Here is a 16,075-nt window from a genome sequence, read left to right on the forward strand (position 1 = left end):
CGGGCTGAGTAAGCCCTCACTCACACCCATCCACAAGGCCTAGTCCCTTGGGTTTATGAGCTAATTTCGAAGTCTAATCTAAATGATTAGGTTATTTCACTTCGACAGATCATATTATGATAGAACCTATTTAAGTGGGTAATAAGATAATAATAAAGGTTTATAAATACTGTGTGAACACACGAGTAATCACTATGATCGTATTAAAATATATAAGGTAAATCTTATAAGCAATAAGCATATAGATTCGGTTGAGGCATCCATTGAAATATAGCCTCTATGATACTTTTCTTCAAATCTCTTGACATGATTAGCCTACTTACCGTCAAAGGGGGATCATCTAATGCCGTACAACTAAGGACACTTGTTACATAAATAATATATAAAACAATATGCTACTTCAGTAAGGCTTGGACCCAACAAGCACGCACAGCCGCCAACATAAAGCTTCACAAGTATACATCTAGCCTAAACAAACACGTCAGGACAAATACGAGCAGTAAACAACGTTACGAACAATGGCATCCGCGATAGTAACAACGCGACTAAATCATCAGCTCACATTTTATGGTCTACCAAAGACAATAATCAGCTCAATGGGGTAGTCAATAGCTGTAATGTTCGTAATGAGCCGCATAAAATAAGCGTCTGATATCTACTATATGCGCAAAAAAGAAATATAAAGGTATATACATTTTAAAGTTTATTATTAAGAAATATAAAATCATGTATACATTCTATTTTAAAGTTTATTAACCAGCACGTATAATTACACAGGAACAATTCTAACTCCGCTGTTCGCAGCCATAGAGAAAACACGATCACATCAAAAAGATTAATCTCTCTCTCTCTCTCTCTCTCTCTCTCTCTCTCTCTCTCTCTCTCTCTTACAAAAGTCAGCCAGTCACTCTTGCGGAACTTATTAGACCCTGAAAGGCAATGGCAGTTAGGCTAACAAAAAATGGGCGCTCCGCATCAATTTGCTCAGAGGCATATATAGACATCAGATCCTTACTGAGACAATGCTAACAGGAGACCCACTGCAGTGTTGCCTTTACTCCCACAATGCACTAAATGCCCGGGGCACCAGATCAAATGCCCGTGACACCACATGATGGATGAGCTGACGCCATCTAATGTTAATTGGTCGTTTAATCGACTGTGACTGACATCCACAGCCTCACACTGATTGCAATAGATAGCCTGGTCGATGGCCTTATTTGTCTAACCCCCTCGGCATTAAAAAAAAAAGTTGGACGCCTATATTTAGGCTAGGCCTACTGATTCACCTAAGCATCCCACGCCTAGATGGAAAAAGAGGAACGCAAATATTTATCAGTTCTGGGGGACCAGCTTTCACAACTAAAATTTACTTAAGTTACTTCCCGCAATAGGCAAAAAAAATCTCCAGCCTTCAGCGGTTTCCCTAATGTTTGGCTTTCTGAGAAAGAAACACTTGTGTTTTCTCATACAACACTTTCAGATGCCTTACGTAGTTGAAATGCTTATAAGTCAACCCTTAATCAACTTGATTACGATCGACACATGTATAGCTAGCAATGATTGGATCTGTAAAATAAAAAAAAATAAACAGAAATCAACAGAAAGTCTATGATTACCATTATCAGAATAACAAACGATGGAGAAAAACTGTATCATACCTAGGCCTATTGTTTCACACCACTAAAGCAGGGGTAGGCTCCAGTGACGTTATCAACGCTCCAAACACCATGAAAGTGGAAGAAGAGCCATTGGCAACGAAAATACGACCTCCGAAATATGGCAAAGAGAGGCTCGAACACGGCAGTAACCCATTAAGGCCTATTGCCTCGCTCTAAGTGAGAAAGTTCGGAGAGTTTCTCTAGGCCTAACAACCTGTCTTTGCAAATCTCTCTTAAAAAGGGGAGGCTTCCTTTTCCATGAACAGTCCCAAGACACAGCATTTCTTAATAAGGCCCGAAAACACCTTTTACACCAACATCGCTTTTAATATAACGGCAATTAACTGTAAATGAAGTTACTTTGTGGAACGGTATGGATTTTAGAAAACATATGATCTGGAAGGGCAAAGACTCACTCACTCTCGTGTGTGTGTGTGTGTGTGTGTGTGTGTGTGTGTGTGTGTGTGTGTGTGTGTGTGTGTGAACGCAAGCACGCAAAGCGAGACTCCATCCATTTCTGATGCGTAAAACTTCACTTTAAACTCTCTCTCTCTCTCTCTCTCTCTCTCTCTCTCTCTCTCTCTCTCTCTCTCTCTCACACACACACCAGGACCCAACGCATATAATCTAAAAAAAGCAACCAACCCTTTTACTGCGACACTGCAAATCACCAGCAATTACTGAATCCGACCTCGCAATCAATTAACAAAATCACACATCATGATCAATTATCGCGACAGACATCATAATCATTTACCCCGGTCTTGGGCGCCATTAATACCCTATCTAAGCAGTAAGTGAGCTTAACTACCACTATCGACTTCACTTATCAAATCAAGCATCACAACCAATGAATAGTCTTCTATTCTTCTTATCTCTCACTTCTCCTGCATCAGCTTTATCCAGGTTAATTATGAGTGATAAAAATTAAAAAACAAAGGCACACGCTTTTAAAATACGTTTACACGCTCTTGGGACGCTAATTCATCATAGAATTTAATAATTAAATATTCATTGGGGTGGGTCTTGAATCTCTTTATCTCCTGCGTGTCCTTCCAAAACCACGCTGTTGGCTGTAACATGCTCGGAGCGGCTTAACTGACGATCTAATTAGATAGAATGAGAAAATCATTATAAAAAGGAATGGCATTATCTGAGGCGACAAAAAAATCGATAGCAGAAATCAACATCTCAATCAGTGTGTGTGACTTAGGCATCGGGGGGAGAGAGAGAGAGAGAGAGAAACGATTGCACACCATTCGCAGTGGAATAATTTATTCGATGACAACAATCCGATTTATCAGAGCTAGTTCTGAGCTTATCATAGGCTACGCTCTCTCTCTCTCTCTCTCTCTCTCTCTCTCTCTCTCTCTCTCTCTCTCTCTCTCCATACATAATGGAAGACCACAGGAAAATCGATTACCTGTTGGAAAGGGGATACCAGGCACTTACGACAGCTAAAACAAAATAAATCAAAAACTGCCTCTAATTACGCAATCTCTTATCTACACCAGGCTCTACAATTTTTCCTTACTAGTACCGGTAGCCAACGTTAGGACACGGTTGCGATATCTAGTTATACAGGTTTGCGGTTCCATATTCGGATGAAACGACCCTATAAAACTAGCCTGTAAACCAGTGCTTGCAGGAACGGATCGACATTGGCCTAGGATTTTTTTCTATTTTTTTGAGACGATATAAAACTAATGGTAAACACATCCGTAGCAATAATGTTTCTTTATATATAAAAAGTGGTGTGGGTGGAGCCCTCCTCAACGTGGCAAAAGTAGGATGACGCCCAGGCATAGCCACTGCCTTCGTGATAACAAGAGAGAGAGAGAGAGAGAGAGAGAGAGAGAGAGAGAGAGAGACCTGTATCAGTCGCTGAGATTCTCTTTAGCCGTCCATTAGCATAATTTATGCGTAACAACCCAAACATAGAAATGACAGAACACTAATAAAGGCGTAATATCACTCGTTCACAGGCCGTACTTTCTCTCTCTCTCTCTCTCTCTCTCTCTCTCTCTCTCTCTCTCTCTCTCCTTTCATTATCATTATTAGGAATAAGACGTTCACGGTCGATTTCACTCTTAAAATCCCATCATCATTTACGTCTTACTATCTGTTTTAAGAGAGAGAGAGAGAGAGAGAGAGAGAGAGAGAGAGAGAGAGAGAGAGAGAGAGAGAGAGAGAGAGAGAGAGAGAGATAAATCAATAACCCACTGATATCATTAGCATATATATAAATCAATAACCCACTATATATATATATATATATATATATATATATATATATATATATTATATATATATATATAGCTTTAAAGAGCGTTAAAATTACTCTGGCTAGAGAGAGAGAGAGAGAGAGAGAGAGAGAGAGAGAGAGAGAGAGAGAGAGAGAGGATAAATATATATATATATATATATATATATATATATATATATATATATATATATATATATATATATATATATATATATATTATATTCAGCTTTAAAGAGCATTAAAATTACTCTGGCTAGAGAGAGAGAGAGAGAGAGAGAGAGAGAGAGAGAGAGAGAGAGAGAGAGAATGCCCTTGCGCTGGCGGAGGAAAAAAAAAAATAAGGCGAGTTGGAGAATGACTAATCAGGTTTCTCATCAAACTTTTTTTGGGCGGTACGAAAAAAAAAAAAAGATGCCGGGAGAGGTTTCCAAATATCATCCACAAGTTATCTAATTGGACCACTCTGAATTCCATCTCGCTTCAAAAAAATTATTTTGGATTTTTCATTTTGCTGTAACTGCTGAAACATTTTCTTTAAGGTTGAGTCTTAGGCCTACCAAGTGTCTATATATAAAATTAATGCAACAAATAAAGGATTAAGAGGCTCAGTCTAATAAAATATATTTAAAGTACAAGTTAATTAATAAATTAAAAATCTAGTTGTGTTGTGCGTAATATGGGCTAACATAAGGTGGAAAGAGAGAGAGAGAGAGAGAGAGAGAGAGAGAGAGAGAGAGAGAGAGAGAGAGAGAGAGAGAGAGAGAGAGAGAGAGAGAGAGAGAGAGAGAGAGAATCTCAACCACAAATATCCTGAGAAATGATGAACTTTTTCGCCGATATTATTGAGTAGACGAACGAAAACCAGCATTAAACTGCAAATTATTCAAATTTTCATCCCTATTGCTTTTCAAAAAGAACAAATACCTGTAATGAATGGCTTTACGAGCAAGTAACTTGAAGAACCAAGACTTTTACTGAACAGACCGCAAAGCTCCTTCACCCGACGTAACAATTTACCACGAAGTAACGTCAGACATAGACACAACGTTCCTGAGTTCTATAATCTATTAACACCTATAATCACCAATGAATTGCCATGTAAATAGACATAAGATAAGATAAACTTGCCTCCTTAACATGTCCAACGCTGTTATGGAGATTAAGGCATTAATCTTGACGTACGGCTATACAGATGATGTCGATCGGTTAGGCTATGCGCTGGGAAGATAAATTGGTCTTTTATTTTGTTTTAATACTAATATTAGTCTACTGATTACAGGTTGGCTGTGCTAGTACAAAGCCATTTTAGTCTAACAGCAACAATAATAGCTTAAACTGCATAAACTAGATATGCATTCTGAATCATGTTGCCTAAATAAATACACTACGACCATATCCATAATAATATAATAATAATAATATACGGAGGATTATCATGATCTTAAATGTTAAAAACAACTGCATCCAATGTTCGCAACGCGACCAAACAAAAGTGGGTTTCTTCAGGACAGAGAGAATCCCATCCTTTACCAGGGGCCCCAGAACCTACCTGTCGCCTCTAGAGGGCCGACAGGGCTCGCTTCATGACTATCTAACTCGATGCCCTTTTTGGGGGCAAGGCAGCAGACGTCGCCGACGACGCGGCCCCTCTCGATCGACCTTGCAATGGCGAAAACCGCAAAAATACCCGCAGGCCATACGATACGGTGCCTATTAGGTTCACTCAGAAACACCGGGGTCATTTCTCTCTCTCTCTCTCTCTCTCTCTCTCTCTCTCTCTCTCTCTCTCTCTCAAAGAAGTGATATGGGTCTAGAGCGAATTCATATGCCTAGAATGAACTCATATAGGTCTAGAGTAAACATGCTTATTACTGTGGCTTTCAACATCGTAGTATTTCCACAGCCGATAAATATACAATAAAATTAATTATTCTACAAATTTCTTTTATAATAGAAACAAATATAACAATGTCAACACGAGACACACTTGGTCCCCCACTACAAACTGTACCTACCGCCCTATGCAACCATTCTCTTTAACACCGCCCATAGCAATCTGAGCACTCACTGGAGGGTGGGTGTGGCACGGGTGCGGTGGTGGTGGAGGAGAGTGGGAGGAATAGGGGAAGGGGGTGAAATATCCCCCTCCCCCTTCCCTTCCTCCATCTCCCGGGCAGCGAAAACAGGGACGAGTAATTGATATAAAACAAGGAATAGATCTCAATCGAATCCTGAAACTGGCACGTAAATGTTTGCGCATTCCTCAGATTTCGTTACCTGGTCTTTTTTTCACATACACCGCTCGAATTTCCAGAGGCCGTCCGCTGCTCACTCTCCACGCAGCAATGTCTGACTTTTAGGCTTCTGAATATTTCAAAATAGTGCTGCTACAGCGCGCTATCTCTCTCTCTCTCTCTCTCTCTCTCTCTCTCTCTCTCTCTCTCTCTCTCTCTGGGTGCGCACTATGAGAAATGTTGTTCAAAAGCTAATCTCAAACATATGAATAGGCTATTTAGGGCCTTTCTATTTTATTTAACCGTTGTTACAAAAATAAATATCTTCAGAAAGGTCAAAATGCTTTCAGTTTTTTTCATCGCTTCAGGATATTTGCTCAAGCAAAGAATGTGTTACGACAAAACAAAGCATAGACTGAAATGGTTACGAACGCCAAAATCACCGTCAAACAAAAGTATGGTATCCGCACTAACGCAATCTGAACAGCATTAAAAGTACCTGGACATGACAGCAATAGCTTTATCAGAGGCTAGCAACCAACAGCATTGAGAAAAAGTACTGCAGAGACAAGCAACAGTTCAGAGCAACAGAAATAGCTTTGAAACAGACCGACTGCAATGAACAGAAAGAAACAGCTACTTTTCTCCATCTATCTTTGAAGTGGAGACCGAGGTGGCGGTTCTGCGGGACTATGTCAGCCCAACAAAACAAAAGATGAACAGCAATCGCTGTTTCGACTCTGGTAAAGAGAGAATTGCCTCCAAACTCACGATCGAAAGACTTGGAACACGGAGAAAGGACCAGAGTTCCGGACCGAAAAAGCCTCAAGATGCTTGATTCACGTAATCTAAATTTCTAGTTTATTTACACGACAACCATATATGTGGAAACCCAGCAATAATAACGTTAAAAACAACATTCCTGTCGTCATCATAATTATTAGGGCATTCAAATAACTAAAAACAGCAAAGCAACAATAGCACATAAAAAAGCCACCAGACAGCTGCAATAACAATAATAACAGCGAGCTAATCCACATCGATGTATTTGTAAAAATCTTATTTGAAAATGTATGAAAAGAAGGCTTTCAAATCAGACTGCAAGGAGAACCGAGCCAGTTTCGAAAATTTTATTTTTGTATATATTTAAAAAATATTTCCGTAAATAAGTCACTGGCTCGTGTGATAGTCTTACATTCGCAAAGTTGACATTTTAAAGCTGTCCATTTTATGGGGATAAGGCAAACATTTAAAACACACAAAAATTACCACGTATCGTAATTGCATACTCGTCTGATAGTCTTACAATCGAAAGGTTGACAACACTCTACAACTGCCCTTCTACGGGGATGAAGCAAACATTTAAAACAAAACAAAAAATTATCACGTATATCATAATTAAATTACCAAGCTTTCTCAAGTAACATCACCAAAAACTGGCTTAAAAGACGGAAGTTCATTGGATTTAACTGAAGATCGAGCGACCATCTCTCTTCAATTCTACATTTGCTGAAGACGTTCTAAAGAGAGTAAATTTTTTTAATTAGTCACACCAACATTCATACCTTCAGTGCCGAAATGTGGATGAATTTCCTCTACAAAAAGAAAACTCCAATACCCACTTAATTCACCTACACACAAGACTCCTCAGCAGCGCGTCAAAACCCAAAATGAATTAATAAAACAATAAAATAAAATCGCCATAACAATCATATTTCTAGGTAAAACATTTCTCATCCATTTGCAAAGAAAATCATTAATTTAGATTTCCTCCGTTATATACATTCATTTCCTCTTGACAGTATCTTTTAATTTATTTAAAGACAGTTCCATTTCTGTTTCTTCGCTATTTAAATTTTTACTTCCCGTCCTTCGGTTATGTGCTTTTATATTTTTTTCTGTTCTGCATTTATGAACTTGATAATTTATGAAAAACTGCTTACTGATATTCTTATTATTCTTATATATATATATATATATATATATATATATATATATATATATTGATTTGACTAGTGATACATGAAATTCTGTACGGTATAACAAAACTAATACTTTCTACCATAACAACAGGTAATAATATTAATAGTTTTTTTAATCATCACAAACAGTTCATTCCTGTAGGTAAAAGTACTAGAGTTAGCTACGGTGACCTTATCAAATCTATAGCAATTATTTTAAAACTTGTTATAAAATTTACTAAATTCGAGGAAAAGCCTTATTTACCTTTATATGGAACTCATTTTCATCTGTATTTCAGTTATGTAACAAGAAAAAAGACATTTTCTTTTCAACAACACCCCATTTACAAAGAACACTTACGCTACACAAATTTCAACTAAAAACAAGGAAGAATAAACGCAAGTCTTATCTGTACAGATACGCAAACACAAATACACACAAAAAGTACAATTACACAGACACGTATGTTGACAACGTCTTTCTTTTACAGTTCCTTTAATTTACTAACAAACACTTATTTAAGAATGCACCCTTGATTTACAAACATAACGCTTATTTCAGAACTCCTTAAATAAACTCAAAACACGGGAGTGTTGAGTGCGTCACCACTTTAATAAGAAAAAAACAGCGAGTTCATCATACGAGTAAGAGAATACTAAGTGGCTGACGGGAATATACAACTGGGGTTCGAATTCCACGTTGATCAGTACCGGCATTCTAAACAGACTTACAACAGCTCATCAATGCTACATAAAAATACAAAACGTATGGTTATAGCTGAAGGACTGTGGTTATGAACATAATTTATCCTTCACTCTCTAAAAGAAGTTCGAAGTTGCCCAAAGCTTAAAGGGATATTGTAGCGATAGCTCCGATAAAGTTTATCGTCGTAAGTCATAAGAAAAAACATGATAAGCTCATTAATTCCTAGAAGTTACCTGCACTGACAAATTTTTTCACAAGGCTCCAGGCTCAAAGATAATTCAATGCAAAATACACAAAGACACAAATATATAAAGCCTATATCACTAACATACTTCACTGTAATTTCTTCGCAATGACAGCAATCTCAACTGCTCATACTTGCACAGTTATCGTAAGCGCATACTGCATCAAAAAAAGATAAACAAAACAAAACGTGACTGAAAAAGTCTACGGAACTATTACTCATATAAAAATTTCCGTTATCGTAACACTGAAGACAGCAACTCCAAGTCTTAAAATTGGTTTATCATTCTAAGGGTGAGGGTTGCTTTCATCTTCCCGTAATATATCCGTTAAGTTTTCCCAAGTCAATTTAACAAACATCTGGTTACATATGATCATCTAATTCAACAATCACTAACATTCAACAGTAAATTATTTATTTTTCGAAACTTGAAATTCCACTTCTGTCTTTAATAATAAGATTATTTTTTTAAACATATTCAAAGATCGCTTTGCTAAGTTATCAACATATGACTAAAAATGAGTATCACAAAAATATAAGAACGAATTTAGAAACGATGGCTTTCGGTAAATAGAGTTTGAATGAAATCTTTTTCTATCTGGATAAACTATGAATATATATATATATATATATATATATATATATATATATATATATATATATATATATATATATATATATATATATATATATATATAAAACAACACAATAGGCTAAAATTCCCTACCAAGCAAAATTACCACGGATAGGCCCAAATGTACAAACAGCCGAAGCGGTAATTTCTTTTTTAAGATAACTCTGATCGACAGTCAACTGGCTTTGCTATAAGCCCTGGGCAAAACTATATAACAAGCGACAACACATTAAAGCAAATGAAAATGAAAATTCAAAATAAAAAGTTTACGAAAACTACAAATAAACATCCTTCAGTACGTCAATGTTGGTCCACACGAACGAAAGGCATAAATTTAATGTCTAAACTTACCTGTAATTGGAGCAATGAGGATGGCACCAACAGCGCACAGTAAGATGATGGGCGTGCGTCCACCGCCCACACCCTCCACACCCATCCTGAGGGTGGATTGGGTGGGGGTCACTCACCACGCCTTCACCTCCTTCAACTGCAACTATCCATAACTCTCATTTGATCAACATGGCGCAAAGCGAAAATGTTTGCAACAAATGTATTCACAGCGGTTCCCGGGGCGATAGTACTAGGTTAGGGGGGTTTATTTAATATCTATTTATGAACTGGGTGATAAATGGGTTATCTATTTCCGTATGATTTTACCAGATTCCAATCGTTTATTCAGAACATCCTCCTCGGACAAGTTAAATTACACCACCTTCAGAAGGGTTTGGACATAAAACAACAGGAATATCAACACGTGTGTGTTTAAAACACTTTTTTTTTCTTTTTTTAATTCAGCACCATAATCCTCCTGCGCCGAATCTATGCACTAAACAGCACCATCTTTCCTTCTCGTAACTTTAGCAAAAGTCACAAAACACACAGCAGCCTCTGTACACCAAGACAATCACAAATGCAAACGACTTTCCATGACAGAAAGTGCATCACCTGCGTCCCAGCACCAGAGCAACGTGAACCTACTTTCACAGCGACTCAGCGTAGACTAACTTCTGCCGCTGATCGCATGGAAGTTGAATCAGCTTTGGCCACGAGGACCGGTTGCCACTTACCCTTATATGCTCTTTACGTCTTTGAAGATTTTTTTTTCGCGATCATTTGCATGTTACATTTTATTCATGTTACACGTCATTTTTACTCTTTTAATTTTCATTTTCATTTATTCATGGAAAATGTAATGATATTTTTTTAGCGATAGTATTTTCTGCATTAGATTAACCGTTAAAATTCAATTATGCCTGATTTAAACGTAGATATATTTGAGTCCACGAAATAACAAATTTTATAACAATGTTTAAAGAAAACATCTAACTAAAAAAGCGACGAAGTAAAACAAAATTATAAAATTTAGAATAGAAACTCGTGCCCCGAATGAATCCTGATTCCATTTCCCCCTCTGCCGAGCCGGAGGGGAAGAGGAGTCGATATCACGCCCGAAGTTTAGCTCGCCCAGGGAAAACATGGCATAGGCGTGAAAACTATATTGCATTCTTCAGTCTTTGCAGTTGACCCGCGCTATTTTATTGCATCGACAACATTTTCAGGCACCTACACATGACCAACATTCGTTCAGGTTAAAAGTCCCTTTTTGGCCTAAAATAACAAAGGTTCCTAGACTTCAGCAAGAGCATATTCCAAAGAAATTCTTGAAATTCTTCACTTTTGGATGTGTTGTTATTTTGCTTTATAATGGAATTAGAACAGTTTTTTTATTATTTATTTATTTATTATTATTATTATTATTATTATTATTATTATTATTATTATTATAATTATTATTATTATTATTATGCAGAGGCCGGCGCCTTAATGGTATTTACTGAGTTCATGAATAAGAAAACAATTTGATATTATACTACACAATAGTTATAGGTTCTATGATGATGGATAGATTATTAAGGTGAAAGTGCAAAAGACTATGTAACTGTATTAAACGCAGATATGCTTGTACAACATACATACTACTGTACATACACAGATATATATATATATATATATATATATATATATATATATATATATATATATATATATATATATATATATATATATATATATATATATATATATATATATATACGGTACAGTATACGTGTGTTTGAAGCAGACTCTATAGTGAACCGGCATTACCAAAGATGACCGTGAAATATGAGGAATTAAGCTGCTAACTTAAATTTTAATTTTTGTTTTCTTATAGATCTTCTTTCAGGTAAGAGGTTAAGAATGAGCAATCATGTTCCAAAATTCAGTAAGACATCTCAACTCCTTGAGTTGAGATGATATGATTTTAACAGCAACTTCAAGTAAACATCAAGTCACGTGATTGTAAAAGGGGTGAGAAGTAAGTAATTTACTAGTCCAAGATGCTCAATTCTTTGATGATGGCATTCGATGCTTAAACCCCGTAATTGATAAATGTCCAATGGAAACCAAAATAATCGCCAAAAACTGCATTTGTTAAAACTAAGTAGAATAAATAACACCAATTTTTTGGTCATAATTAGAATCAAAGTAATAAGAAACAATTCCAGTGGCAACCCTGTACATTAAACTGTTCGTAAATACAATACATCAGGCATAAATAACACACGTCGTTGATATTGAGAAACTAAAATGAAAACATAGACACTGAATTAAAAAATTAATAAAAACGTAAAAAATAATTATAATTCTTGTGACGGTCAACCGAATGAAGGCAAAGGAACAGATGAAGAACCAATCTGTACGTTCTTTGACGGTTTTGTTTCTTCAACTTTTTACTTATTTATTTAATTTGAAGACGCCTTTTATCATTCGAGCTATCGATTATAGTAGTGTTGTTGACTCCCACCTCTCCCATCTAAATGCATGAAATATTGCGGAGCTTACAGACTCAGAATTAATTGTATTTTGGTAAAACACCCATGTACGATGCGTGTCGCTATATCCTCCTTCGTAAGATTGTTCTTCATAATAAGACTACTTATGTTCTGTTCTTGTAGAATATAGTCAGCTTGTTGGAGTTGTTGATGTAACCCAACGTAAGATGCGTCCAAACATATATACATACATACATACACACATACATACATATCTATCTATCTATCTCTTTATCTATCTATTTAACTTAAACAACATTATGTAGTGATTTTCAGGAAATTTATGTGCGATTTTTTTTATTTTCTTACTCTCCAGGGAGATATTTGTTATAACGTAATTAATCATAAATGCTTTAAATGTAAACAGTTATTCATTCTGATATCAGTATAAACCTTATCTTGAACATGAGATGAAGGTGAACTGATATGTATGTATGTATGTATGTATGTATGTATGTATGTATGTATGTATGTATGTATGTATGTATGTATGTACATATATATATATATGTATGTGTGTGTGTGTGTGTGTGAATGAGTATAAGCGAGCGTGTTTCTTACCATCCCAATCATGCATGCTCTTCTGTCCGTAAACAGTAGCGCCGTGTTTGTTGGCATAACAGAGCTAAGTCGCACTCAGTCTAACTTCCTCATTCCAGGCCAAGAGAGACAATCCCTTCAACCCATTTACAAGAAAATCTCGGCCTCATCCGAGATTTCTTGCGGTGAAGTCAAGTCTCCGAGGAAGCCGCATAATTCTAAGCGCTGCTTTGGCATATGCTTTTTTCTTTGTTGAGGATTAAAATTTATTATTTTTATATTTCTTCTCTTAAGTTTTCTTGTGATGATGGGTCTGTCTTATTATGGCTCGACATTGTGGCTGAGAACTGTGAAACATGGCTCGCTTCTTTGTCTGACTATTGCTTTTGTTCAAAGCAGAGGCATGGCTTCTGCAATGTAGATTTTTTGTTAATGCTTTACTATCTTATAAGGAACTTAATGAACATAATTACTATGCATGTTTATATAAGAGTTAGCATGCGAGCCTATGTATATCTACATGAAGATTTACCCACAAGCATACAGCGCGTATCAAAACCTCTTTTAACTTCTGAGGTAAATTTAACACTAATAAAAGTTTCCTTCGGTCCTCTTTAAACCAACAACGGCAAAATGCACTTCAGGATCAAATAATATCCTGCCTCAGTCATAAATGCATAGTCTATAAATCGAAATACTTGGGTAGCTTGCTCTTAATATATTTAGCTTACACGCCCCAAAGAGAACATTTTCTTTCGCTAATAATAACAATATTAGTTGTAGCAGAATTAGGAGCTTCATTTCCGCCCCTCACCTTTGAAATTTCCTGATACTTACATACGCATGAGTAGCGTCAAAGGTCAAACAGCCAACAACAGGAAATAATCATGTATTACTGAATGATTTTTATGACCATTTCTTGAAAGTGCAGCATGAAGATGACCAGGTAACGCACGATAGAGGAAGATGTTAAGACATGTAAATTTTTCACTTAGGGTATTCAACTCAGATGCGGCTATGAGAGGGGATATATGGCGGTAGCTAAGGTATTTTCAATCAAAAAGGAAAGAAAATTTACGCTGGAATAAGAACCTCTCTCTCTCTCTCTCTCTCTCTCTCTCTCTCATATATATATGTATATATATATATATATATATATATATATATATATATATATATATATATATATATATATATACATACATACATACATATATATATATATATATATATATATATATATATATATATATATATATATATATATATACTAAATATATATATACATATATATATATATTTATATTTATAAATACATAAATACACACATATATATATACACACACAAATATATATATATATATATATATATATATATATATATATATATATATATATATACATGTACTCAGGAACACCACTAGCAAATAATGACTGGCCAAGCGCGGGGGGGAAAAACAAATATTATTTTCGACATCACATTGACTGCACGGGATGATTTCAGCGATAATTAAAAAGCCGAATGCAACCATATTCAGCTGTTTGTATAGATATATAAATTCCCACACGTGCAATATCTCTGCTTGTCTTTTGCATTATTAAGAAGGCTGAGGGTTAGTTCCTTGATCTGACAAGAGCATTGAAAAGTTATGTAACTCCATATACACACCTACAAATATACACGCATACATAGCCTGTAATATAAGTATACACATACATAAATTGTATATAATATATATACAGTATAAACGCCACGATCACAACTCTCTTTTAACTAAAACGGGAAAAGTTTTGATTAAAATCTGAAACTTGCTTACAGATACGCAGTATCTGAACCACGATAAGATATGGAAATGCGCATGCGTCAACCTACGTACCCTCACCTTCCCGCGTCTTCCCCTCGGCGTGGGGGGAGGGAGAATGGTGGTGGAGAACTTTACTAGAGGAAAAAAAAAGATCCCAAGTAATCCACTTGAAAATTCGGGAAGGTTTAAAAGTAACCTTTCGACGGAACCTCTGAAAAGTTGAACATATCTCAAGTCGATGCCACTTGAGTTGTACTTCAAGAGTCAATCTGTAGATGGAGAAACCGGTGATGTTTTTTTTTCTTTTTACCTGAGGGAGGAGGAGGAGGAGGAGGAGAAGAGGTAAAAAAATCTGTAAATATGAGAAAGTTCGATGCCAGTTCTAAGAGGGATTTGGCCAAAGTTTTGCGGTCCTGCTGGATTTTGGAAAGGCTTGAGGAGGCTCCGACGTACATGTTGGAAGAAAGTTACCCTGGAAAATTGATGAGTGCCTGGCCTGAGGGAAAATGCAAGTCTGTGTGCTGTAATATTCATATTCATAATCTCTGTTTACAAAATATTAAGTCTATACATCGTGTAGGCGTGTTGGCGTCCACAGATGCATATACACATCCCATATATGTATATCTAAGTCTATCTCTATATTCATATATATATGTATGTCTATATATATACTGTATATCTATCTATCTATCTATCTATCTATATATATACAGTATATAAATATATATATATATATATATATATATATATATATATATATATATATATATATATATATATATATATATATATATATATATATATATATTAAGGAGGAAGACTACACTTAGGTAATGCTGTATACAAAAAGTCTAAGGGGTAAACATGCCATACTTTGAAGCCTTTAGCAACGCTCAAGGAATTTTTGTAGAATATCTTACTCGTTTGTCCATCACATTATCTCCTGGAGGCGGCGTCTCTGCAAACATGCGTATATAAAATTATACTCCTTCCTTCCAATAGCTAATTAACCATACACGCAAATAATGAGAATAGTACCGAAAGTTGAAGAAGTTCAACCTGCAAAAATAAAATTTCTATGTAATATTACATTCTCATTGGAATAATCAAGAATCCAAGCAAAACCAGTGTTTATTGCACTAAAATCT

The 16,075-nt window shown here is 35.9% G+C and overlaps 1 protein-coding gene across 1 annotated transcript in view; it reads right to left on the reverse strand.

Annotated features, from left to right (window-relative positions):
* LOC136839561 (protein sax-3-like) overlaps positions 1 to 10,289 on the reverse strand; it is a 589,122-nt gene extending 578,833 nt beyond the window's left edge. Inside the window, 1 exon segment of the mRNA XM_067105813.1 lies at positions 10,058 to 10,289. Coding sequence (XP_066961914.1) covers positions 10,058 to 10,142 — 85 coding nt within the window. The 5' untranslated portion in view covers positions 10,143 to 10,289.
* Positions 10,290 to 16,075: the final 5,786 nt, after the last annotated feature.

Source organism: Macrobrachium rosenbergii, chromosome 6 (assembly GCF_040412425.1).
Source record: "Macrobrachium rosenbergii isolate ZJJX-2024 chromosome 6, ASM4041242v1, whole genome shotgun sequence".
Taxonomy (NCBI): domain Eukaryota; kingdom Metazoa; phylum Arthropoda; class Malacostraca; order Decapoda; family Palaemonidae; genus Macrobrachium; species Macrobrachium rosenbergii.